The 25,843-nt window shown below is 41.8% G+C and overlaps 1 protein-coding gene across 1 annotated transcript in view; it reads right to left on the bottom strand.

Moving 5' to 3' along the window:
• FANCL (FA complementation group L) overlaps positions 1-25,843 on the bottom strand; it is an 83,400-nt gene that overhangs the window by 41,222 nt on the left and 16,335 nt on the right. The window contains exons 4-5 of the mRNA XM_063443741.1: positions 24,949-25,005; positions 21,808-21,905 (exon numbers count right to left, since the gene is read on the bottom strand). Of these exons, the coding sequence (XP_063299811.1) occupies positions 21,808-21,905; positions 24,949-25,005 (155 nt within the window). The remainder of the gene's footprint in view (positions 1-21,807; positions 21,906-24,948; positions 25,006-25,843) is intronic.

Consider the following 25,843-nt stretch of genomic DNA (forward strand, 5'->3'; position numbering starts at 1 on the left):
TATAACAGTTTGTACGTACACTGGTTTTGTGCCCCTTGTTTATGAGTGTGTTGCCACCGAACGCCGCTCTTCCCAGACAAATATAACCAAACATGCGTGGGGATGGAAGTCTCGATGGTGTTTGCGCCGTCGAGTACCTGATTATAGTTCTATACACTCGATGACCATACACCGCTGTACACGTATGCGACTAAAGATGGCCGCCGCCACATGTTCGTCCATACGAACGGCACCCACCCAGCCGACCGCTTAGAATGTTGTGGTAATTGCGGTTTACGAAGGTGATAATGAGGGTCAAGAAGGTCAATGAGCGGCACACAACTGTTCTGGGTGGTCTGTCAGTTCGGTATACGAACCACATGGGGCAATACATTCGTATACCGGACCATCCAATGTAGAATATAGCTGTTCAATAATAAACACACATACTATCATCATCTTCCTGAGTAATGGTTTCTTTACGCAAGCACTCCTATCTCTCCTGGCAAAAACCTGCATTTCCACAGTCCATTTTACTCTTACAGTTTCCACTTAAAAGGTTTTTCATATACTCTTATTCACAAAGGCTTTAAATTTTCGTTATTCCTGCATCTGTCTACTTGGAAAAAAAAAAAAAAGTTACAGGCTTATTTACTAAACTGAAAATTGTTAGGAAATCCAAGTGACTTTTGATTTTAAGGCCAACATAGTCAATCTGGAATAATTCTACAAACCAACTATGCTTCCAGTTCAGCCTTTGACCTTAAATTTTAAATTGACTTTGACATCCCGACAATTCTCTCTTTAGTAAATAACTCTGTTCTCACTATATGTCACATAGAAGGTGCAATAATTACAACTGTTGTTGTTAGTGTAAATATATATATGCGTATACTGTAATTATGGGAGCGGTTACCCGACTATAAAATCTCAGGCCCCCTCAATGACAGTACCGTCACCGCTGGGTTCACGCAGAACCCTAGACTTCCGGTTCACTCACCGAAGGCATCGTTCACACGCTGGTTCCTGCTAACCAAGTTCTCCCGTCAAGACACACTACTTCGTCCCATGATCAAGTCTGCCCAGCCTGATTAAACATCCACCTCCCCGAAGTACTACTTACCTTGTTTCAGCCGCTGTACCGGCCACATGCTCCACTTTACTCATTGTGTTGGACAGAGCCCGTCGGAAATAGTTCCAGGCTGACCTCTCTCTTTACCACTGCTTCCGGGTTGCGTTCCCCTGATCGGTCCACGAACTGTGAGTGTTCGGCTGCCGAACGGCTTATATTCTTACGAACATACGTTTTCGTGTTGCAATTCAATTCGTACATTTCTGTTCTTTGTTTCATGTAACGGTTCATTCGCATAAATTTTATCAATCGCAGGGCTCTAGATTGCTCACGTACAACCCCTAGTGGCCATTCCTCATGCCAGTTAAAAGGGACACTCCAGGCACCCAGACTACTTCTGCCCATTGGAGTGGTCTGGGTGCCAACTCCCACTACTCTTAACCCTGCAAGTGTAATTATTGCAGTTTTTTATAAACTGCAATAATTACCTTGCAGGGTTAACTCCACCTCTAGTGGCTGTCTACTAAACAGCCACTAGAGGGAACTTCCTGACTCATTATCTGTGCTAGAGCGTCGCTGGACGTCCTCACGCTTTGTGAGGACCTCCAGCGTTGCTCAATTCCCCATAGGAAAGCATTGAAAATCTTTTTCAATGCTTTCCTATGGGGAGACCTAATGCGCATGCGCGGCAAGCCTTCCTACCACTATCAGGCCCTCTTTACCAATACATCACGGGCTTACAATAGAGCATTCACTCTCTATACCAAATTCACTTTAGATTACCAGATTGGCGACACACACTCCCTCGACTCCCGTTTATCTCCTTTTGCCACCTTAACTTAAAATTATCATTAACCCCTTAACCCCTTAAGGACACATGACATGTGTGACATGTCATGATTCCCTTTTATTCCAGAAGTTTGGTCCTTAAGGGGTTAAGGACACATGACATGTGTGACATGTCATGATTCCCTTTTATTCCAGAAGTTTAGTCCTTAAGGGGTTAAGGACACATGACATGTGTGACATGTCATGATTCCCTTTTATTCCAGAAGTTTGGTCCTTAAGGGGTTAAACACCATAAAACTCTACCTCACAGGAATACAACATCACATCCTAAGTGCCTACGAATCCTTTCATGTCTACCTATCCAGTTAAAAATATTCTGAAAGGTATACAACACTTGGACAAACCCAATACCAGACTTCTTATTGACAAGCCTGAGTTTTGAGCACTTTCAGACATTCTAGACACCAGTCCATTTGAAACCAGCACTAATCTGGTAATTAAAATGGCAGCTTATCTAGCCTTCTATGGCTGTTTAAGGCCAAATTAATTCACTACCAATAACATCACGTCCAACCAACTGCACCTGAAAATTATGAGTCTAAAAAAAGATACAGACCATTACATTCTTACCATCGATCACACCAAAACAAACCAGTTAGGCCCTCCTACTAAAGTATGCTATTACCCCACCGGTAATCACAGGTGTCCAGTTAAATTACTGGACACATATTGTTCCACACTTGACGGTGTTAACCCAAATACGCCATTACGCCTTTTACATACACTACTAAATTAATTTTCTACATAATAACACTTCATTAGACTCGGTCTTGACCTCCGTGCTTTTTCTGGCCACTCATTTAGAATTGGAGCCGCTTCCGCGGCGTCAAGCCACAATGTCCCTGTTCATATCATTAAAAGGTTAGGACGCTGGAAGTCAGCAGCATATACCAGTTATATACCTCAGCCAGGACAGGAATTGAGATTAGCATTTAAAGGTTTAACTTTGTAACATGTATGTAATAAAGGTTATTTGTATACATCAACTTTTTGCCCTCTTAATACAGGCCTACCCCATACGTCAGTTCTGGCACACCACAACCGACTGGTGCTTACTTCTTATTATATTATTATTGGAATTTCTTATTATAAGGCTTATGTCCCCAAATGTATATATTACAGAAAATTTATGACAAACTTACCGTAATTTTCTTTTCCTGGCAGCATCACTTATGGGTAGCTCCTCCCTTAGCAGTCTCAGGACATGAATTAATTAGATTAATTAATTAATTAGGCCTATGGTATAAAGAGTCCCTCCTCCCCTTACACCACAGTCCAATTATAAAGCTGAAAACAAAAAATGGGCGGGAACCCTGATGCTGCCATGAGAAATAGCCAGGAAAAGAAAATTACGGTAAGTTTGTCATAAATGTTCTGTATTCCTGGCTAATCATGGCAGCATCACTTATGGGTAATAACCAAGCTCACAGAATATAGGGTGGGAATAAAATTACGATAAAATACACAGAACAGATTATTATGCTACGACTGAATTTAATATCAACGGGACAAAGAAACCGTAGACAAGACACTCTTCCCAAATGAGGTGGAAGGAGTATCCACATCTAGTTTGTAGTGTTTCATGAACGTCATCGGGGAAGACCAGGTGGCTGCCCTGCAAATGTCATCGTATGGAACCTCTGCCCAATTAGCCCATGAAGTCGACAATGCTCTGGTTGAATGAGCCTTTATCTTCAGTGGAGGAGAGCGATCTTTATTGAGATATGCCTTCCTGATTACAAGAGCAATCCAACGTTTCAACGTAGACAGAGAGGCTGCGTCACCTCTCCTGGCCCCTGAAGGCAAAACGAAAAGCTGGTGAGTTTTCCTGTAAGGAGCAGAACGTTCAATGTACATAGACAGGCAGTTCATGACATCCAAACGTTGCCACTTAATCTCCTCTTGTGAAGAAGGATTGGGGTAGAAGGATGGCAGGACCACCTCTTGAGATAGATGAAAACGAGAGACCACTTTAGGAAGAAATGCTGGATTAGGTTTCAGGCACACCCTATCGTGGTAGAATTGTAGACAAGGTGGTAAGGTGGAGAAGGCCTTGATCTCTGAAATTCTCCTAGCGGAAGTAATTGCCACCAAGAACAATGTTTTGTAAGTTAGGAGGACAGCATCCAAATTCTCAAGAGGAACGAATAGATCCTCAGTCAGGTAGTCGAGAACAAGCGGAAGGTCCCAAGGAGGGGTAGTGGATCTCGAAGGCGGTCTCAACTTGAAAGCTGCCTTGAAGAACCTGGAGATCAATGGGTCTGATGACCAAGAGGTGTTGCACAAAGCTGACAGAGCCGAAGATTGAACTTTAAGAGTGCTGATGCTAAGGCCCTTATCCAGACCTTCTTGCAGGAACTCCAAGATTTCAGTGTTGCGAGGACGTATGAAGTCAACTTGCTTGGCCAAAGCCCACTCTTGAAACACATCCCAGATTCTATGGTAGCATGAGGACGTAGAAGCCTTCCTTGAGTGTAAGAGGGTATTGACCACTGCTTCTGAAAGACCTAATTGTCGAAGTCTTTCCTTTTCAAGACCCCCAATTTGAGGCGTTCCGGATGAGGATGGAATATTGGACCCTGCGTTAGCAGATCCTCCAGAACAGGCAGGGGCCGAGGCTGTTCCTGGCTCAACATTGACAATAGGGGAAACCACGGCCTTCGAGGCCAAATTGGGATTACGGCAATAACCTTCTTTCTTTCTGACCAAACTTTCCTCAGGAACCTGGTTATCATGGGTAGGGGAGGGAACGCATACCCCAGATCGAACGACCAAGGAAGAGATAGAGCATCCTGGCCCAAAGCCTGACTCTCTGGGTGGAGGGAGTAGTAATTCTCCACCTGGCGATTCCTGAACGAAGCCATCAGGTCGATCTGGGGCATGCCCCACCGATGGGTGATCCAAGCAAAAACCGACTGGTGAAGTTTCCATTCTCCCGGGAGAATTTCTGTTCTGCTGAGAAAGTCCGCTGTTACGTTCTCTGACCCTGGGAGATAGATAGCCTTCAGTCCCTGGAGATAGGTCATGGCCATTTCCATTAAAGGAGCTAGTTCCTTCAAGAGCAGTTTGCTCCTTGTGCCTCCCTGGTTGTTTACATATGAGGCCACCGCTCGGTTGTCCGTCTTGATTAACACCCAGGAATTCCTGATCTTTGGAAGGAACACCCGAATGGCCTTGGAAATAGCTCGTAGTTCTCCTAGATTCGAGTGGAGCCGACTTTCTTCTCGGGTCCACCTCCCCTGAGTCCACGAGGAATCGAGGTGGGCACCCCAACCAGAAGAACTGGCATCTGTCGTAATAACGGTCCACAGAGGCTCTTCCAAGGGAAAGCCCTTTGCTAGGTTCTTCCTGTTCTTCCACCAGTTCAACTCTTTCTTACTGGCAGTGGCAGAGATATCTTCTGTTCCCAATCCGTTTTCTCTCTGTCGAACTGGAGAAGGAAGCAACTCTGGACAGGGTGAAACTTCCATTGGGCCCACTTCACCAAACCTATCGTAGCTGTTAAAGAACCCAGGAGACTCATGACTTCCCTTGCCGAGGCCCTTTCGAGAACCTGGAGCTTCTTGACTTTGTCTTTTATCTTCATGACCCTCTCCGGAGACAAAAACACACGGGCAGAAATGGTATTTATCACCGCTCCGAGGAACACGATGGTCTGAGACGGAATCAGGGAGCTCTTTTCTATATTGAGAAGCCACCCGTGATCTTGAAGGATGTTCATTGCCACTAATGTATGATGCTCCACTATTCTTTGTGAAGGCCCTATGATGAGGATGTCGTCCAAGTAATGGAATATCTCGATACCTCTCATCCTTATAACGGCAATCAAAGAGACAAGGACCTTCGAGAAAGTCCTTGGCGCTAAGCTGAGGCCAAACGGAAGCCCTCGGAACTGAAAGTGTCTTCCTAAAGCCCAGAACCGAAGGAACTGCATGTGATTGCTGTTTACAGGGATTTGGTAGTAGGCGTCTTTTAAGTCTATGGAGGTCATCCAATCTCCCGTTTTTACGCTCTTTAGGATAGTCTGTAAGGATTCCATTTTGAATGTCCTTACGTCTAGAATGGCGTTCACTCCTTTCAGGTTCAGGATGAGACGCCACTTTCCCTGGGGTTTTGGGGCCAAAAACACAGTGGAATACATCCCCCGGAACCTTTCGTGTGTAGGGACTTCCAACACCTTCTGTTCCAGCAGAGTGGAAATGCAAGTCCTCATGTTCCTTCGCTTGACACCTGCCGACACTTTTGATTTTCTGAAGAGAGCAGCATGTGGACGAGAAGAAAATTCCATCCTGTAGCCCTCTTTTATGTGACCCACACGTCTGTGACATTTGCGGCCCATACCGGGTAAAAGAACTTCAGTCTTCCACCCACCATACCCGTATGGGCCCGAGGACCTTCAGAAGGTCTTCCCGGAGGTTCTGGCACCTCTACCTCTGGAAGCCTTATTGGAAGAGGAGTGAGAGAAGGACTTCCACAAAGAATTCCTGGAATACTCCCTTCCGGGCTTGTAGCTTCTGCTGTCCCGAAAGGACCGATCCTTGAATCGCCTAGTTTTCCAGGAGGAGGAAAAACTCTTTCTGCTGACTTGTGGAAGAAACACTTTTTTCCCATCAGCAGCTTTCTGAATGGCATCCTCCAGGATCTTACCAAACAGGAGATCCCCCTGGAACGGGAGACCACACAAGGACGCTTTGGAGGCATAGTCCGCCCCCCAGGAATGAAGCCATAAGGCCCTCCTGGTAGCCATAGACAGGGCCATACTTTTGGCAATCATGCGAGTGATGTCCAGGGAGGCTTCAGAGCAAAACTCAGTAGCAATGTTCAAATCCTTGAGACTCTCCAGGAGGTGTTCTCTACGGACACCTTGACCAATGTCTTCCTCCAAATTAGCGAGCCAAACTCTTAAGGCCCTGGAGAGAGTGGTCAGCGCCACTGCCGGATGAAGGGCGGAGCCCAGCGCCAGATAGGCTTTAATTAGATCACCATCCATACGCTTTTCCATAGGTTCCCTTAAGTATGCCATGGAGTCTATAGGAAGCGTGGTCTTTTTAGCCATATGGATCACTGCAGCATCAACCTTGGGAACCGAATTCCAAAGGCAGCAGTCCATGGCAGAATAAGGATAAGTCCTCGTGAATTTGTTTTTCAAGGTGGACTTCCTCTCCGGCTTCTTCCACTCCTGAAGGATCATGTCCCTTATACAGGAATGTACCGGGAACGTTGGTCTATTAGGTTTCAAGTCCTCAAAAAACCTGTCAGCCTCTCTCAATTCAGACTTTTCTTCCGTGAGGCTAAGAGTGTCTCTGAGGAGGGTAATAAGTCTATCGATAGATTTTGAGTCCAGAGATCTGGAGGCATAGTCAACTTCCTCCTCCCCCTCATCCGAGACCTCCCACAGGTCAGGATCCTCCTCAGAGCTGGAAGACTGAGGTTCCGCTCTGCGTCTCTTAGGAGGACCACCACATCCCGTGGTAGACTTAAAGCCCTCAGCAATTGCACGGGAAATCCAAAGCTTAAGGTCGTCCTGCGGAGAAGTCTTACTGGGGACATTAGCCGCTTCCGACAAGCATTCCCTGCAGAGGTTCCTTCCAGGTGGAGCTGGTGATGAACAATTGATGCATCTATTGGTCTTGTCTCTGGATTTTCTTGCTGGAGAATCCAACTGTTTGCTGGGGCTGAAAGAAAGCCATATATAACATATATTACAGGCTCAGTATGGCACTCTTTTAACAACCCCCCTGACCAAAAATAAATGGCTCACCTATGTTTTCTAGAGAGGGATCTAGCAGAGGCAAAGGGAGAATCCATACTACGAAAGGAACAAAAGGCAAAATCAGAAACACCTTCCCAATAAGTCCAAAAAGGCAAACTGGTAAGCAAACCCAAAGCCCCCAGCAAAAACCATGGAAATAGGCAATCCTACATCATAACGGCAGAAAACACACTCCAGGCAGCCAGGAGACAGCAAGAAGGAGAACTGGCGAAAATTCAGACCGCAAATCAGAAGTTCCGAACAGCTGACAGGTAAGTGTCAGTATTCCCCTGTTTAAATACCTCTGCGCCCGGTGCGCGCATGCGCAGAGCGCTGGAACGCACGCCATGCGTTCCAAGCCTCGCGGCCGGCGCGAGGCACTTCCGGGTTCGGCAATTCCGCGGCTGGAACGCACATCGCGGCAAAACAGCAAATCTGGTCGAATACAGCCCCCACAAGGACCGCAACTCCCAGTAAGCCCCCAGGGGCAACACAGGGCACGCAGGCAGGAAACAACCCCCAATAGAGCCCAACAGCACCCACCATCAGGATGACTGCAGTATGGATCCCCAAAGCACTGCCAACAAGGTAAGGGGGGGGGGGGGGGTTTGACCCCAATTACTAGGGGCACTTCCAGAAACAAGGGGAAATTTTTAAGGATAACCAACCCCAGGAAGCTTAGAACAGTGTCTCCCTCAGAACACTAGACATACATCCCACGCAGCAGTTCAGTACTTACTCTGAACCTGACCCAGTTAGTCCTGCTCATGCAGGCTGTTTACTGGGTCCTTCAAATGAAGAGAGGCTGAACTTCATTTGGAATGAACCCACAACAAACGCAGGAAGGTGGCCATAAAATAAAAAGTCCTGTAGAACTTGCTAAGGACAGGAAAAAAGACTGTGGTGTAAGGGGAGGAGGGACTCTTTATACCATAGGCCTAATTAATTAATCTAATTAATTCCTGTCCTGAGACTGCTAAGGGAGGAGCTACCCATAAGTGATGCTGCCATGATTAGCCAGGAAATATATATTTTTAATACAATGTTAAACACCAGTGGTTCACTGGTTTTGCATCTTTTCCTATATTGTGTTTCAAGCTGTTGTATACAGCAAACACAGATTAAAAGGAATACATGTTTAAAATGGAATGAGGCAAAAATGTGATTCTTTGTTAACCCCTTAACGCCGTTACGGCGTGCTATGCCGTCACGGGTTAAGTGGGCTTTAAAGCCGTTATGACGGCATAGCACGCCGTAACTGCTTGCAGCCCCAGGAGGTAAGTTATACTTACCTCCGCCGCGATCCGCTTCGGGAGGACTGCCTCACAGCCCAGGCAGCCCTCCCACGGCAAACGAGGCCCCCGGGGGCCATGTGATCGCTCTCAAAGAGCGATCACATGGCCCCCTATAGCTGGCTGTGGATCTGCCAGCAGGGGGACTGTTTGAAATATCAGACAGTCCCCCTGCTGGTGGGAAGTATAAAAAATAAATAAAAGACAAGTGTAAAAATAAATTAAATATATTTTTATATATATATAATATGTATATATATTATAAATATAATATATATGCATATTATATATATGTAACGTCATACAAAGTGTATTTTAATATTAATATAAGTATATATATATTAATATTAAAATACACTTAGAATGACGTTACATATATATAATATGTATATATATTATATATATAATAGATGTACATATATATATTATATATAAATACGTATAATTAAAATAATAAATAAATTAAATAATAAAATAAATAAATAAAATATTGAAACAAAATTTAATATAAATTATATATGCATATGTAATTTCATTCTAACTGTATTTTGTTATTAATATATATATATATATATCGGTAACAAAATACACTTAGAATGACATTCTATATATATCTATCTATATATAAAATACAAATAACCGCAAATATATATATAGAGATAGATAAATACATATAATTACATAAAAGATTACATTAGTATACACGTAGAATTTAAATACCTATAAATGCATATATATTAAAATTCTACATGTATATTTAAATACTCTTTTAACGTAATTATGTGATTTGATTAATTTAAATTTGATTGACATGCATGACAACACAGGGAGAAAGTGCAGAGAATTTAATTCGCAAGCACTATATTTGACCCTGTAACTCTCCAAGACACCATAAAACCTGTACATAGGGGGTACTGTTTTACTCGGGAGACTTCGCTGAACTCAAATATTCATGTTTCAAACTGGTAAATTGTATTACAACGATGATATTTTAAGTAAAAGTGAAGTTTTTTGCATTTTTTACAAGCGAACTGCACTTTTATGGTCTATATTATTGTTGTAATATGTTTTACTGTTTTAAAACACTAATATTTGTGTTTAGTGAAGTCTCCCGAGAATAACAGTACCCCCCATGTACAGGTTTTATGGTGTTTTGGAACGTTAGAGAGTCACATATAAGGCTTGCATTTCATTTTTTTCACATTGAAATTTGCCAGATTGGTTATGTTGCCTTTGAGAGCGTATGGCAGCCCAGGAATGAGAATTACCCCCATGATGGCATACCATTTGCAAAAGTAGACAACCCAAGGTATTGCAAGTGGGGTATGTCCAGTCTTTCTTAGTAGCCACTTAGTCACAAACACTGGCCAAATATTCGTTTTTTGCTTTTTTCACACAAAAACAAATATGAACGCTAACTTTGGCCAGTGTTTGTGACTAAGTGGCTACTAAAAAAGACTAAACATACCCCACTTTCAATACCTTGGCTTGTCTACTTTTTCAAATGGTATGCCATTATGGGGGTAATTCTCATTCCTGGGCTACCACACCGTCTCAAAGGTAACATTACCAATCTGGCAAATTTCAATTTGAAAATGTAATGTTCTATATTTGACCCTGTAACTTTCCAAAACAACATAAAACCTGTTAATGGGAGGTACTGTTGTACTCGTGAGACATCGCTGATTACAAATATGTGCATTTTTTTTGCAGTAAAACCTAACAGTATTATGACATTCACAGTTAAAATGTCAGACGGAAATGCAAATTTAAAAAAAATCTTATTTTCTCACATTTTTTTTACTTTTATTCATAATAAATGATGTTCCATATATGAATAGTTAATGATAGATTAAAGCCCTGTTTCTCCTGAACAAAATGATATATAATAAGTGTGGGTGCATATAATTTGAAAGAGGGGAACTACGGGTGAACAGACACATAGCACAAATTCCAGTTTTTGTTTACGTTTTGTTTTGATCAGAACGTGCACTATTGACTCCGTCCTGAAGGGGTTAAACTCATTTGCATATGCCCACCCAGAATCCTTTGTGGTTGTAACATCGCTGCAGTTATGGGATTTCTGTGGGAAAAGCAAGTCTTATGGCTTGACTGGTGTGCAGATTTTTGTTTAACATTGTATTAATCATCCACAGACTTCAGGTGGAAGGGGTTTTCAATCACAATTTTTCCCCACCATAACCTATTTGGATTTTGCTATATATATATATATATATTGTGACAAAAGTACTCCTTTCCCTTGGTACCTTGTCCTGGGATTGGGGTGTTACACACAGTCTTTTTTTTTAACCTCTGCTCTGATAGCTTTTCTACGAGCCTCGGGTATTCTGTATGGTTTGAGATTGACCCTTTTTCCTGGTTCTGTTAAAATGTCATGTTTAATCACGCTAGTCCTTCCTGGGACTGGGGAGAATACCTCTTTATTTAATCTAATAAACTCCTTAACTTCCCTTGTCTGGTGTATTGACAGGGTCTCTGAGATATTTACTTCGGGGTCAATATTACACTTATCAGGGAAGGTTGAAGCCTCTGTAGTAACCAGAACTTCCCTTTCTTTCCATGATTTTAGCAAATTGACATGGTATATTTGCACTTCCTTTCTTCTACCTGGTTGCCTTATTTTATAATTTACCTCTCCTACTCTTTCAATAATCTCATATGGCCCATGCCAAGTTGCCAGGAATTTGTTCTCTACTGTGGGAACCAGGACTAATACTCGGTCTCCTGGTTGAAATACTCGAATTCTAGCATTCTTATTATAGCTATTCTGCTGATTTTGTTGAGCCTTTTGCATGTGTTCTCTGACTATTGGCATAATGGCTTCAATACGTTCCTGCATCTGAGTTATGTGTTCTATTACACTGCGATGTGGGTTTGCTTCTTGTTCCCAAGTTTCCTTTGCTATGTCAAGTAATCCCCTGGGGTGTCTGCCATATAATAATTCAAAAGGTGAGAAACCCGTGGAAGCTTGGGGTACTTCTCTAATGGCAAACATTAAATAGGGCAATAGAAAGTCCCAGTTTTTCCCATCTTTATCAGTTACTTTGCGCAGCATAGCCTTTAACGTTTTATTAAATCGCTCAACCAAACCATCGGTTTGTGGGTGATAAACAGAGGTTTTGAGGTGTCTAATGTGAATGAGCTTGCAGAGTTCCTTTGTAACCTTGGACATGAATGGAGTACCCTGATCTGATAGGATCTCCTTGGGAATCCCAACCCGGCTAAACATCATCATTAACTCTTTAGCATAGGTATTGCCTCAGGGTAACGGGTAGCATAGTCTAGTACTACTAATATATACTGATGCCCCCTACTGGATTTTACCAGAGGACCCACAAAATCCATAGCAATACGTTCAAAAGGCACTTCAATAACAGGCAAGGGTACTAAAGGGCTACGGTAAGCCGTAAAGGGCGCAGTGAGGTGACATTCAGGGCATGACGAACAGTAGTTTTTGATAGCTGCGATTACTCCAGGCCAGTAAAATCTCCTCAAAACACGCGCTCTTGTTTTGTCAACACCTAGGTGACCCCCCAAAACATGGCTATGTGCAAGGTTTAACACAGTGCGCCAATAGGCTTGTGGTACTAACAGCTGCTTTGTAATAACGGACTCTTTTTTCTCAACTCTGTACAACAGATCATTATCCACTTCAAAATAAGGGTAAGAAAGAGAATTCCCTGGATTGACAGGGGATCCATTTCTTATAGAAATATTATTCCTGGCTACCAATAATGTTGGGTCAGACCACTGTGCACTTCTGAAGTTACCAGGCCTAACCTCTAAATCAACTAACTCTATATCTGGTTCAGAGCTTCTAGAAGGTCCCGCATTAGTTTGTTCTGGGGTTTCACCAACTAATGTTTTTATAGGGGAGTGCTGCATACTGTTAGGCTCATCATCATGATCTCTCTCATCTGCCAGAGTATCTGCAAAAGGAAATTCATCATTCTGTTCACCTGATGGGTTTTCAAAACACGCCCATAGGTCTAGAAAATGGGGAAAATCCCTTCCAATAATCATCTCATGTGCCAGTTTTGGTACCAGCCCCACTCTGCAGTTTACAGTACCACACTGGGTTTTAACAAGTATATCTGCAGTAGGGTAGTTATGTATATCCCCGTGCACACAAGCAATATCAACTTTTCCAGAGTTAACAATATGAGTATCCTGTAATAAGGATTGGTCTAGAAGGGTAACCATACTCCCTGAATCTAGCAATGCCTGTATATTTTTTCCCTCCACATTCACGGTACACGCAGGGTGACTATTCAAATAACCATTTTTTTCCACAGAACATACAACCTGTGAATAAAGTGCAATTCCTTCCCAATTATTACCAAAATTACACTCCATTGGTTCAACATTTTCAGGACAGTCTTTTGCAATATGTCCAAAGTTTCTGCATTTAAAGCATTTTATACCATAATTAGAACTTTTTGATTCATTTGTAGGCTCTTCCCACCTCCCAAAGTCTTTTTCTCTTTTAACAATGTCTCTTGGGTAATAAGACCCTGTTCTCTCATCAAAAGACCCCCTTTTCCCTGGTAACAGTCTTACCAGATTTGCTGGGGTTGTAGGTTTTCGGATTCTTGGGTCTCTCTTGGCCAGGAGGTTGAAGCAGTTCTCCCGCTGCTATATACCGTTCAATCAATTCAACCAATTGGTCTGCTGTTTGGGGATTGCTCTGGCTGACCCACCGACGAAGTCCAATAGGTAAGCCTCTTAGGAATCTTTCCATCACCAGTTGCTCCACAATGCGGCTGGGTGAGTTGATCTCTGGCTGCAACCATTTTCTGGCAAGGTGTATCAAGTCAAACATCTGTGAACGAATCGCTTTATCCAGGCTGTAAGTCCATGAATGAAATCTCTGGGCACGGACGGCTGTTGTCACCCCCAGGCGTGCCAGTATTTCTGCTTTTAGCTTCTTGTAGTCACTGGCTTCCGCTGCTTCCAGATCATAGTATGCTTTCTGGGATTCACCAGTAAGAAATGGTGCTAGCAGGCTTGCCCATTCCACTTCAGACCAACCTTCTCGCTCAGCGGTTCGCTCAAATGCCATCAGGTAGGCCTCTACATCATCTGTGGATACCATCTTTTGCAAATAGTGACTCACTCTGATCACCTTTGGACATTGTGGTGATTCTGTGGCATCCCTGGCCAGCCTTTGTGATAGACTCTGGATCTCCTGCTGTATGACACATGTGGCATGCTGCTGCTCCTCTCTGAGCACTTGATGAGCTGCTGCCTGTGTTGCTTCAACTTGCTTGAATAAAGCATCTGTATTTTCCTTTTGAGCCAGTACAAGCTGCTGCAGTATTGAAATGCTCTCTTGCTGTATTGCATTAGTCTCTGCAGTCCTCCTGTTTGTCTCTTGCTGTACAGCAGTTGACTGGAGCAAAGCTTTCATGACATCCTCCATTTTCTCAGCAGTCTCTTTCTCCCTACTTACAGACTTTGCCGTGTGCTGCCCGCATTCTCCACCATATGTGACAAAAGTACTCCTTTCCCTTGGTACCTTGTCCTGGGATTGGGGTGTTACACACAGTCTTTTCAGGCTTTAGAGACACTTCACACGCTGGATGAGGTAAATTGACTTGCTCTTTTATTGAGGTTCCAAAATAAATGCACAGTAAGGTATAAAGGTAACAAAAATATATCAAACAAAAGCCTTGCTCTTCTGAGCACTAACTAAACAAAATAATCAGCTAACTGGGTTGGATGGCTTGTCCATTTCCCAACATAAACATAAACATAAACAACCTTACTGCTTCAGGGTTTTCAGCTCTCTGTTTCCACTCACAGAAACCAAACACAATCTCCCCCCTTCCTTGGCAGGGGAGTACTTAATAGCACTGCTAATTGACAATACTTTTCAGGTGAGTTAGATTAGGATTCAAACTCTGGAACTGGACTTCTCACCTGTAGGTTACAAGCAACTTCCAAAATGTGGAGTGGAGCACTGGCCCTCCCTACTCTCCAAGTGCTCCACCCCAGGGCCCAAATATACACATATTTAAAGTGCAACATTCATTATAACATAACACATTTCCCTGGGGCTAATTACACAAAGTAAGAACCTTGCAAAATCTGGGGAGGTATATAGGTTCCTTCCAGCACAATTCCTTGCTTTCGGTCACAATATATACACATATATATACACATATACACATATATACATATATACATACATATACATACATACAGAGGGGTTTGTGCAAATAAAGGCACATTGAGGAAGATTTCTGCCAGATCCATGTATTGGATGAAGAGAGCAGCTGCTAAAATACCATTACATAGCAGCAAACAGATATTGGAAGCTGCTGGTGAATCTGGAGTCCCACCGACATCAAGGTGTAGAGTCCTCCAGAGTCTTGCAACTGTGCATAAACCTTCTATTTGGCCACCACTAACCAATGCTCACAAGCAGAAACGGCTGCATTGGGCAGAAAAATACATGAAGACTAATTTTCAAACAGTCCTGTTCACTGATGAGTGCCCTGCAACCCTGGATGGTCCAGATGGATGGAGTAGTGGATGGTTGGTGGAAGGCCACCCTGTTCCAACAAGGCAGCGACGTCAGCAAGGCGGTGATGGAGTCATGTTTTGGGACGGAAACATGGGAAGAGAGCTGGTCGGCCCCTTTAGGGTCCCCGAAGGTGTAAAGATGACCTCTGCAAAATATGTGGAGTTTCTGACTGACCACTTTATTCCCTGGTACAGAAGGAAGAACTATGCTTTCCGTAATAAAATCATCTTCATGCATGACAATGCACCATCTCATGCTGCAAAGAATACCTCTACATCAATGGCTGCTATGGGGATAAAAGGAGAGAAAGTCATGGTGTGGCCTCCATCCTCCCCTGACCTCAATCCTATTGAGAACCTTTGGAGCATCCTCAATTAAAAGATCTATTAGAAGGGGAGGCAGTTTGCAGCCAAACAGCAGCTCTGGGAGGCTATTCTGACATCTTGCAAACAAATTCAAGCTGAAACTGTCCAAAAACTCACAAGTTCAATGGATGCAAGACTTGTGAAGCTGCTATCAAATAAGGGGTCCTATGTTAAAATGTTGTTATAAGTTTGATTGAAATAGCTTTTGACTTCAGTAAATATGCTGCAAACACAACAAATGACAATTTTCAGTTCTTTACAACCTATAACGTGTTTAGAAACTTACTGTGCGTAATAATTTGGAACAGTGCATTGAAAGTTTTTTGCGTTTAAAAAAAATACTGTTATCATTAAGAGGTTTGTTCAATAAAATTTGAATTGTACTCTTAATTTTTATACCTTGTGATTTCTCTTGTGCATTCACGACTATCTGCCAGTTTTATTACATTATTGTATGCCTCTGGTTTTAGGCATTCACTAGCTTTATTGTCCTATTTCTATGTCTCTGTACTTGGTAATAGGCTATTCGCTGTTCTGTTCCTCCATCTCAGGCTTTCAACCTGTTTTATTACAGGGGCCCAAAGTTTCCTTCAAATACTTATTTGGGTTTTTTCCTTGTCATTTAATCCTTGTGAATATGCAGGCACTAGTCAAACGGTCGCGCCATGCCGTTTCCACGCATGAGCGAAAATCTGATTCTCTTGTGCCTATTCTGAAATGTAAGTCCAGCTGCAGTGGTTGCAGTGTCGTATTGGCTCCCCCTTTTAAGCATATTTTTTTCTTATAAGTTTCCTATATTAAGAAAGTAGATTTGTTTTCATCTTATTTGAATTTACCTTTTTGGTTTTGGTAAGTTTTTCTTTATTGATGGTATGTTACATCTTTTTCTGTATCTTTCAATCTCTACTAAGCAGAGATTTGCTTCGTTAATAATAAAAAGGAATTTTATGCCTGAATCTTATGGGGAAGAAAGGTCTCACTCTTGGAGACATAGGTAAGCCATTCTATTTTTTCTGTCGTTAATAAACAAAAGAGTGTCTTTTAATTGGAATTCCCTATGATGATATCACTACTTGTGATTCTAAAAAAACAAAAAAAAAAAAAAACAATTATATATATATATATATATATATATATATATATTTTTTTATTTTTTTTTTCATGCGAGAGGAAAAAAAGAAGAGAGAAGAAAAGTATTACCAGGTCTTATAGGTATGATGGCCATATAGCTAGTCACAGTCTGTACATATGCAATACATTTCATTAGTAAAAAAGTACATTATGTCTTATGGGTTATGAAAAGCTATATTTTCTTAGGTGTTGATCGTAGGATCAAAAAGGCAATGTAAAAATAAATATATAAAAACACATTGTAAGATGTATGCATGCACATTAGTGTGCCTTTAAGACCCTTTGAATTCCAAAAATAAAAGTATTTCGATAATATATATGTAAAACCATGAGGACCTGTAAGTCATAAGTTTCAGCTATTGAATTACCCATTATCTCACAATTCAAGGGAGAGAAAAGACTGTGGCTTATGGGATAAGAATAGACCCCACAGACCAAATGAGGCACGTTTGGAGTTCCTTTTCCTTGTGCGGGAAGAGGGGGCATGTGGATGGAGACCAGACTACTAAATATTCCAAACACTAATGCAGTTTAGCACCAATACTGTTTTGCACTATCTTTATAATGCACTATAAAAATGAAATGGAAAAAAATATTTCCAATTATAGTATTATTTAAAAATTACCATTACAAACAAAAATAAGTAAATTACACACAAACACTTTGTATTTACTAATTTTCTTTTAAATAGTAACTTTAAATATATATAAAAGTTTTAGTTCTTGTTTAAATAGCGTTGCAGTGAAGTATTTAAAAATCCCAGTCACATAAAATAGTGACATAAATTTCCAGAGAGTAGATTCTGTGTATGTGACTATTCTATTGAATATCAACATTTTAAATTGATGCAGCTGTTCTAAATGTCCTGCGCCAAGAGATTTCATTGTTATTTGTCCAAGTCCGAACAATGTAATTAAGTTTCCAATGAGGTAATTTAAATAGGATTAAACTTTGACAGTCATATTTGCATATTAAAGGTGCAGGCCTTGCTATCTAGTCCATGAATTTACAGCTATCTGCAAATTAAAATTAATATATTTTCCTGTAATCTATCTCAATTCCATAACTTAACATAAGACTCTACATCTTTCCTAAACTGGAAAAATCTAACTTGTCAAATGTATTCCCTTTATATTGCTAATGACTGATAATTCATCACAGTAATAAGATCCAATTACTAAATATCAGACACTCTTTTAAATATATTACATTACAGATTGCAAGATAAACTTTATATACTTTCTGAGAGATGTTTCTAGGAACCCACAAGTACAAAAAAAACATTTAAAATAATTTCAGCAAAGTATTACAATTCTGTTTTATGTGCATATTATCATTAACTAGGGAATCTCGATCACAGCGTCTTGTTTTTTTTTTTTAATTCATATAAATAGTAGAAGGCAATCACTATATGCAACAAAAACAATGAATGGGAATAGTTTTCCCAAAGGACCTGGCCCGCCTATTTTACTCAAACTACCTATCCACTCTAAAAATCGGTCTCGGAACGAATGATGTCCCAGCAAAGCAAATTCATATCCTGGACGGACAGAATGGCTGACATAAAAATGTCTATCCTATCTAAGCTACAATACATCTTCAAAACACTTCCCTTCAAGATTCCCAGATCTTTCTTCACCACGGCACAAAAAGCAATTAATAAGTTCCTCTGGAGTGGGAGGCGACCCAGGGTTAAAGCAACAATATTACAGGTGACCCCAAGGGAAGGTGACATGGGACTACTGAATATTAAGTGCTACTACCTAGCAGCAACTCTGAACAATGTAGCCACGGCCTTGGCAGGGCCTGAGCCACCGCAATGGGTACACATAGTGGAGCATTGGGCGAATCTTAGTGCTGCCGAAATGTTCTGGCTCCTGAAAGCATCCCGCCCACCTATGCCACATAACTTACCCTCCACGACCACCATACTTCAAGTATGGGATAGCCATAGGGCAAAGCTCTGTCCCTCCTCACCAATGTCCCTGGCCATGTCTATTCACATGGTGACCCGATTTATCCCTGACTTTAGTGTTCGCCTATGGGCCCGAGCAGGAGTACACCACCTGCACCAACTATATACCCACGATACACTGATCCCCTTTCAGGCTTTACAGGAGACCCATAGTCGACACAGCACACAATCGCTCTCCCGATTCGAACAACTCTGTTGCGGCACATCCACACCGAAAAAGGGCATCTCTGTGATATACAAACTCTTACAAGCCCCACTTTCTCTGTCTGCACTTCCCTGACTTAAAGTGTGGGAGGAAGACATAGGCCATGAAATAACAGAGGTCCAATGGCGCAGAGTATTTTTTAGCCCACAAAGATACAACATTTAATGCAGCCCACAACAAAACCTTAAAGAAGGTCATGTACAGGTGGTACATGGTACCGACAAGGTTTGCAAAGATCTCACCCACCTACTCTGACACATGCTGGAGATGCAAAACAGACCGGGGCTCTATGCTACACATTTGGTGGAGCTGCCCTAGCTTAACACACTACTGGGCACACACACTCTCCCTAATAGACAAGTGTATAGGGCGGAAGCTACCAAACTCCCCAGAGTGCTGCCGCCTGCGGATACTACCAGACACACCAGCCAGGAGCACCTCATATCTAATATTCCATATATTGGTAGCCGCACTCACGCTACTAGCGCGCAAATGGCTCTCCACCTCTACTCCGACAATGTCTGAACTGATAGCCCAAGTCACACAAACAAGCAGGTTTGAGAGAGAGGTAAGGAATACACGAATGAGAAATAGGTTTTGGCAAGAGGCCTGGGACTTATGGGATTCGGCCACTAAGACTACAGATTAAAGTGATTTAGACCATAGAAACCCTGAACTTCCAACCCCACCGGAGCATGACACCGCTCCAACACCTACAGTACCCTCCCACCCCAGTTTTATTCTGGTTCTCCCCTATACCTTTAACTTAGAGCACCTAAGGTAGCCCACTGAAAAACTAAGCGCCCTTGGACCGGCGTTACCCATACTCTCCAAGGTTCGTAAGACACACCGAGTACTGACACTACCACCTGCACCCCCCACCGATACAGATGAGGAGGGTAACTTGCGATAAACCTACATTTCAGTGCAGTAATGTCTCACTCCTGCAACTAAGGCGATTTTAGCCAATCTGTTTTTTGGACTCAATATCCTGCGCGACGTGAGATATGGTAACTGTGTGTGCTAACGATGTATACCACTGATCAGTCTACATGTATATTGGACATGCATATTTGACAGATTTATCTACCTGAAATGCTCTAATAAAAATAGAACGGTATCGAAGCACGAGATTTCCCATATATTTTGTACATTCAATAGTTTGCAAAAATCAGCGAACTGCATTTGAGTTGCAATATCTAAGGGCACCCAAGACTGAAATTACAAGTTGTTGCAATATGCAGCAAACTGCAAATATTGTTGTGGTAGATTGAATAACTTGATCCTCCGGACCCAGTTTGTGAGACAGAGGGTAAATAGACTTTTATTTACAATCTTGCAAATGGAAAATAGTAGTTACTGGAGTGAAAGGTTGCAGGGTATTTTTTAATAGACCAACCTTATCCAAGAGCTCTAACAAATGAGTTATTACTTCTTGTGAGGTTGTTCACACCGGTGTTAAAAAGAACATTGGAAGTGTATTCTCTTGAGACTGCATATTAAATGGATACTTCAAGACCTATAAACACACGCTTCCTGCACAAGCTGCAATGCAAGATGCTTCTCTTTTCTGCAAGTCTTCATTCTAACCATAAATGCAACAGCAAACTAATAACATTGCTCCAGTAATATCCACTGCACAACATGGAAAGAAGCATACATATCCACATGGACAGTGTTGAGTTAATTGAAGAAGAGATCAGATGGGAACGTTTTGTGGTCTTTCATATGGTACTTTTAAAGGGCCATATCAAGAACCATAACTACTTAAGCCCACCAACCCCCCTTGTTAGGAGTCAATCTGTTTTTGAACCTCCACTACCAGAGCAATCAGCTAAAATACATTCTTTTAAAGTGTTAACATTTGCTTCCTTAAAGGGATTCAAAGGGAGCAAAGCCGTTTTCCTGGCACTAAAGGTTCCTATAGTGTCCCCTCCCTCGCAGCGCTGAAGGGGTTAAAACCCCTTCAGTCACTTACCTGAATACAGCACTGATCTCCCTTGGTGCTGGAGCAGGCTCTGCCCGCGCTTCTTCCTAGCTGACGTCAGCCAGCGGGGGAGACCTAATGCGCATGCGTGGCAATAGTCACGCTAGCATTAGGATTTCCCCATAGGATTGTATTATTCAATGCTTTCATATGGGAATTCTGGTGACGCTGGAAGTCCTTATGCATAACATGAGGATGTCCAGCGTAATTTAGGCGACCAAATGTAGTCTAATCACCCACAAGTCCCAGCCACTAGAGGAGGAGTTAACCCTAGCATGTAATTATTGCGTTTCTCAGAAACTGCAATAATTACCACTGTAGGGTTAAAAGACATGGGACATTGCACCCAGACCACTGAAGTGGCCTGGGTGCCTACAGTGTCCCTTTAAAATAGCAAAGAAGACATAAAAGGATGGTTGGAGGAGGAAGGCTGACCCCAGACAAAAAACCATTAACAAATTGTTTGATTACTTACAATGGGGTCGGCACTCCTCAAACCCCTCTTGGCATACTATAGGTTTGGTGCTTGGAGTGTTTCTTTAATATCTATATGTCCCTTTATCAAAATACAAAAGCATTCAAAGTGGATTACACTTTGTCAGATGTATTTAAAAAAAATAATAATAATAATAATTTAGAATCATACATACTTATCCCAGCCCAGGTCCTCAATATCTTTCACAAGACAAGAATAGTACTGGGGGGCAGGAGGTGTCTGTAATACATTTGTATTCTTCAGAGCAGCTTCCTAAAACAACATACATTCAAAGTGTAATACAGATATAAAATAAATATTTAATGCAATAAAACAGTTTCTTAAAAACAAAAAGTCAACTATTTCAAGCATGTAGAAATAATATACAAAGAAACACCAATAAATATACTTGTTCTGCAGCACTCCTTGCATACAATGTATGATTATTAAATAGCAGTAAGAGATGATGAAGTGGAAATTAATATTCTCAAGATTTAGATATAGCTTTAGCCTTTTGCAATTGACTAAGTTAGAGTTAAAGGAACACTAATGAGTCAGGAACACTAAAATGACCTGATCCTATAGTGTTAAAACCATCATTTAGGTGCCCCTCCCCCATACCCATCTTAAACGGTAAAAAAACAAACAAAAAAAAAACATTACCTTATTTCCAGTGCCACGCAGGTCCGCCGGCCCTGGCCACGCACCAATCCGCCTCCTTGCTGACATCAGAATTTATGATTTTTTTTAGCCAATCCAATGCTTTCCCATAGGGAAAAGCATTGGATTGCCTGAAATTGGCAAGGAAACAGGACGGAGGCAGGGCAAAACGCAGGCTTGGCCAATCAGCACCCCTATATAGAGATGCATTGAATCAATGTATCTCTATGAAAAAAGTTCAGCGTCTCCATGCAGATGCTGAAAAGCACACTGTGCAGCATTGCCCCAGGAAGCACCTTTAGTGGCCAGCTGGGGAGGGGCCAGTGAAGGTGTCTTTTTCTCTGAAAAGGCAGGGTTTGCATGAAAATGCGTGCAGGGAATGATTACACCAACAGAACAAATACAATAAACTGTAGTTGATATGGTGACTATAGTGTCCCTTTAATACAATGTGATTTTGCTATTGAAGGCTGCACATGCAGAGATTAACCGCTCTGCTGTCTGGAGTGTAACTCCAACTCCAGCAGCATCATTAGACAGCCTGGAACAAGAGTTCCACGTTGGATAATGTTCATCCTGTATAAAATTAGTATCTGATGCCAGCAAGCACAGCATGCTGCCCATGTCCTTCCTTCAGCCCACCATAGCCAGTCTTGAGCAATTGGAAGTGAACTAGCTATGGAGAATTGGACTTAAAGGACCACTAAAGGCACCCAGACCACTTCAGTTCAATTAAGTGGTCTGGGTGCCAGGTCCATCTAGGGTTAACCCTGCCTGCTGTAAACATAGCAGTTTCAGTGAAACTGTTATGTTTACAAATGGGTTAATCCAGCCTCTAGTGGCTGTCTCATTGAAAGCCGCTAGAGGCGCTTCTCACTGTGATTTTTACAGTGAGAAGACGCCAGCGTCCATAGGAAAGCATTGAGAATGCTTTCCTATGGACTGGCTGAATGCGCGCACGGCTCTTGTCGCGCATGCGCATTCAGCCGATGACGGCCAAAGGAGGAGGAGAGTCCCCAGTGCCGAGGGAGCCCGGCGCTGGAGAAAGGTGAGTTTTTAACCACCTTCCTCCCCCTTTAGCCCAGCGGGAGTTGGACCCTGAGGGTGGGGGCACCCTCAGGGCACTATAGTGGTCCTTTAAGTGAAAACTTGGTGCTAGAAAAGAGGTTGAGCTTGAGCGTTCTGTCTTTTTTTTCCATTGGGGGATGCGCCTCCACAGCAAGATTTACTCTAACCAAAATCAGTGTTTTTTGTGTATCGGCCCTGTCTCTGCAGTTTGACGAATCTAAACATATACGGTTGTGAAAAACAGCAATGTTTATCATTTGCCAGTCGGGATATCTCCAGTGGCTCTTAATCACAGCCACTAGAGGCCCCTTCAGTTGAACACTTTCAGCAACTGAAAATCTGTACATTCTGTGTGAAGAAGCTTTGGAAGCATCCAGTTTGCTGGGCACGGTGGTTGATGCTGTTCTTTGCCTAATTTAGTATATGTTCTTACCATTTCAATGTATTTGCTTTATAGATCAGTCTGAACTAACTTTTGCACAAAAAAAATAATCTATATCTTAAACTGTTACTCTCTGGACTTGTCATAGCTAGGGCAAGATCTTATGTAATTTCATTTACTTTAGAGGGACAATATAGGCACCAAAGCAACTTTTGCTTAATGAAGCAGTTTTACTGCTCGGTTCTCTGCCATTTGGTAGTTAAATCACATTTGTTTCTGTTTATTCAGCACTTGCCACAGCCTGCATGAAAAAAAGAAAATGGTTTAATTTTTAAACATATGTTAACTAGCTTAAGAGGTTTTTATCTCCTGCTCTGTAACTTAAATTACAATGTTATAGAGGAAGCTTCTACAAGATATAGGAATATACTAATAGATCATGAGATTAGACATTCTGAACAGAATGAGCAATAAAGGAAGTTTAAACATTAGCTTCTCTCTTTACAGGAAGTGTTTAGGAACGATGTGCAAGTCACATTCATTTCAGAAAAGGCAGCCTTTATATTTCTGCCTAGGGACACTTCCGGTGGTATTCCCTCAGAGAGCCACTACAGGTGCTTCCTAAGCTGTGCAGCACGGACGTTCAATGTCTCCACACTCTGCATGGAGAAGCTGAATTTTCCCCATAGAGATGCATTGATTCAAGGAATCTCCATGAGCAGATGCTGATTGGCCAGAGTGGCATTTGGCTCTGCCCATAGCCCCACCTTCTTGGCTGAGATCATCAAAATTGCCAATCTCAGCCAATCCAATGCTTTCCTATAGAAAAACATTGGATTGGCTGAGATCATCAAATCTGATAATCTCAGCAAAGGAGGCAGATTTGCGCTGGGCCAGCACCGGCAGACCCATGCGGCGCTGGAATAAAGGTAAGTAAAAACCTGAATAGTGTGTTTAACAATACAGGGACAGGAATGCATGTTTATGTTCTTGACCTTATAGTGTGCCTTTAAGCCAAGATTGTTTTGGTGCCTATAGTGTTCTTTAAATAATCCAGGGGAAAGTTACAGCGCAAAAGTTATAGACAGTGTTAAAGATAAAACACAAAATTTTATAAAGTGCCTCTGAACCTAGGATTTGTCAAGTACTGCAATAAAACACATACATTATTAAATGTAATTGTACATTTATATATCATGTACTTACCAAGATAGTCTTTAGCTCCATCATAAAACTAGCTAAATTAGGACTATGTTGTAGCCTCTAAAAAAAAAAAAAAAAAGTAAGACAAAAAATTACAGTAAATAAGACATCAAGAAAATTAAAGCATTGTATGTTTGATATCGGTAATGGGACTATTAAAATATTTACAGAGTAATTTCAGGTGTAGGTTTTAAACACAATTAGCAAAAGTGTTTTGTGAGGGGTGAGTCATATTAACCCCTTCATGGCTTTTTCAAAGATTCTGTGCTTTTGTGACGAGCATATTTGGCACTTTTGATATGTTTATTTCATCACAATTTAAAGGAACACTATAGGCACCCCGAACACTTTAGATCATTGAAGTGGTCTGGGTGCACGGTTCATAATCATGTAACTGTAATTATTGCAATTATTGATAAACTGCAATAATTACATTGCAGGGTTAACTCCAACTCTAATAACGGTCTAACCACCACTTTGGGGCGCTTAGTCGACTTTTGGTCGTCTGACGCTGGACGTCCTCACGCTATGCTTGAGGACATTCAGCATCATCTTAAGCTCCATAGGAGGCAGTTCTGGAGCAGAGTCAGCACCAGTAGACTGGAAAAGAGGCAAGATTTTACTATATTTAGGGGGGGGAAAGGGGGCTAGATAATGTTTTTAATACTATAGGGTCAGGAATACATGGTTGTGTTCCTATCCCTATAGTGTTCCTTTAATGAACTCTATCTAGTCCAATATAAAAAAAGGTGAGGTTAATGCTAATAATATAGTGAACGGGCAGCGACCTTTTAGAGGGTAACCCTCTAACCCTCTATATAAGAGATACACAGTAAAGAGAAAGAAAGGTTGCGCCAGAAATTAAAATAAAAATAAAAATAAAATAAAATACGAAATA

Source organism: Pelobates fuscus, chromosome 2, assembly GCF_036172605.1.
Source record: "Pelobates fuscus isolate aPelFus1 chromosome 2, aPelFus1.pri, whole genome shotgun sequence".
Classification (NCBI taxonomy): Eukaryota; Metazoa; Chordata; class Amphibia; order Anura; family Pelobatidae; genus Pelobates; species Pelobates fuscus.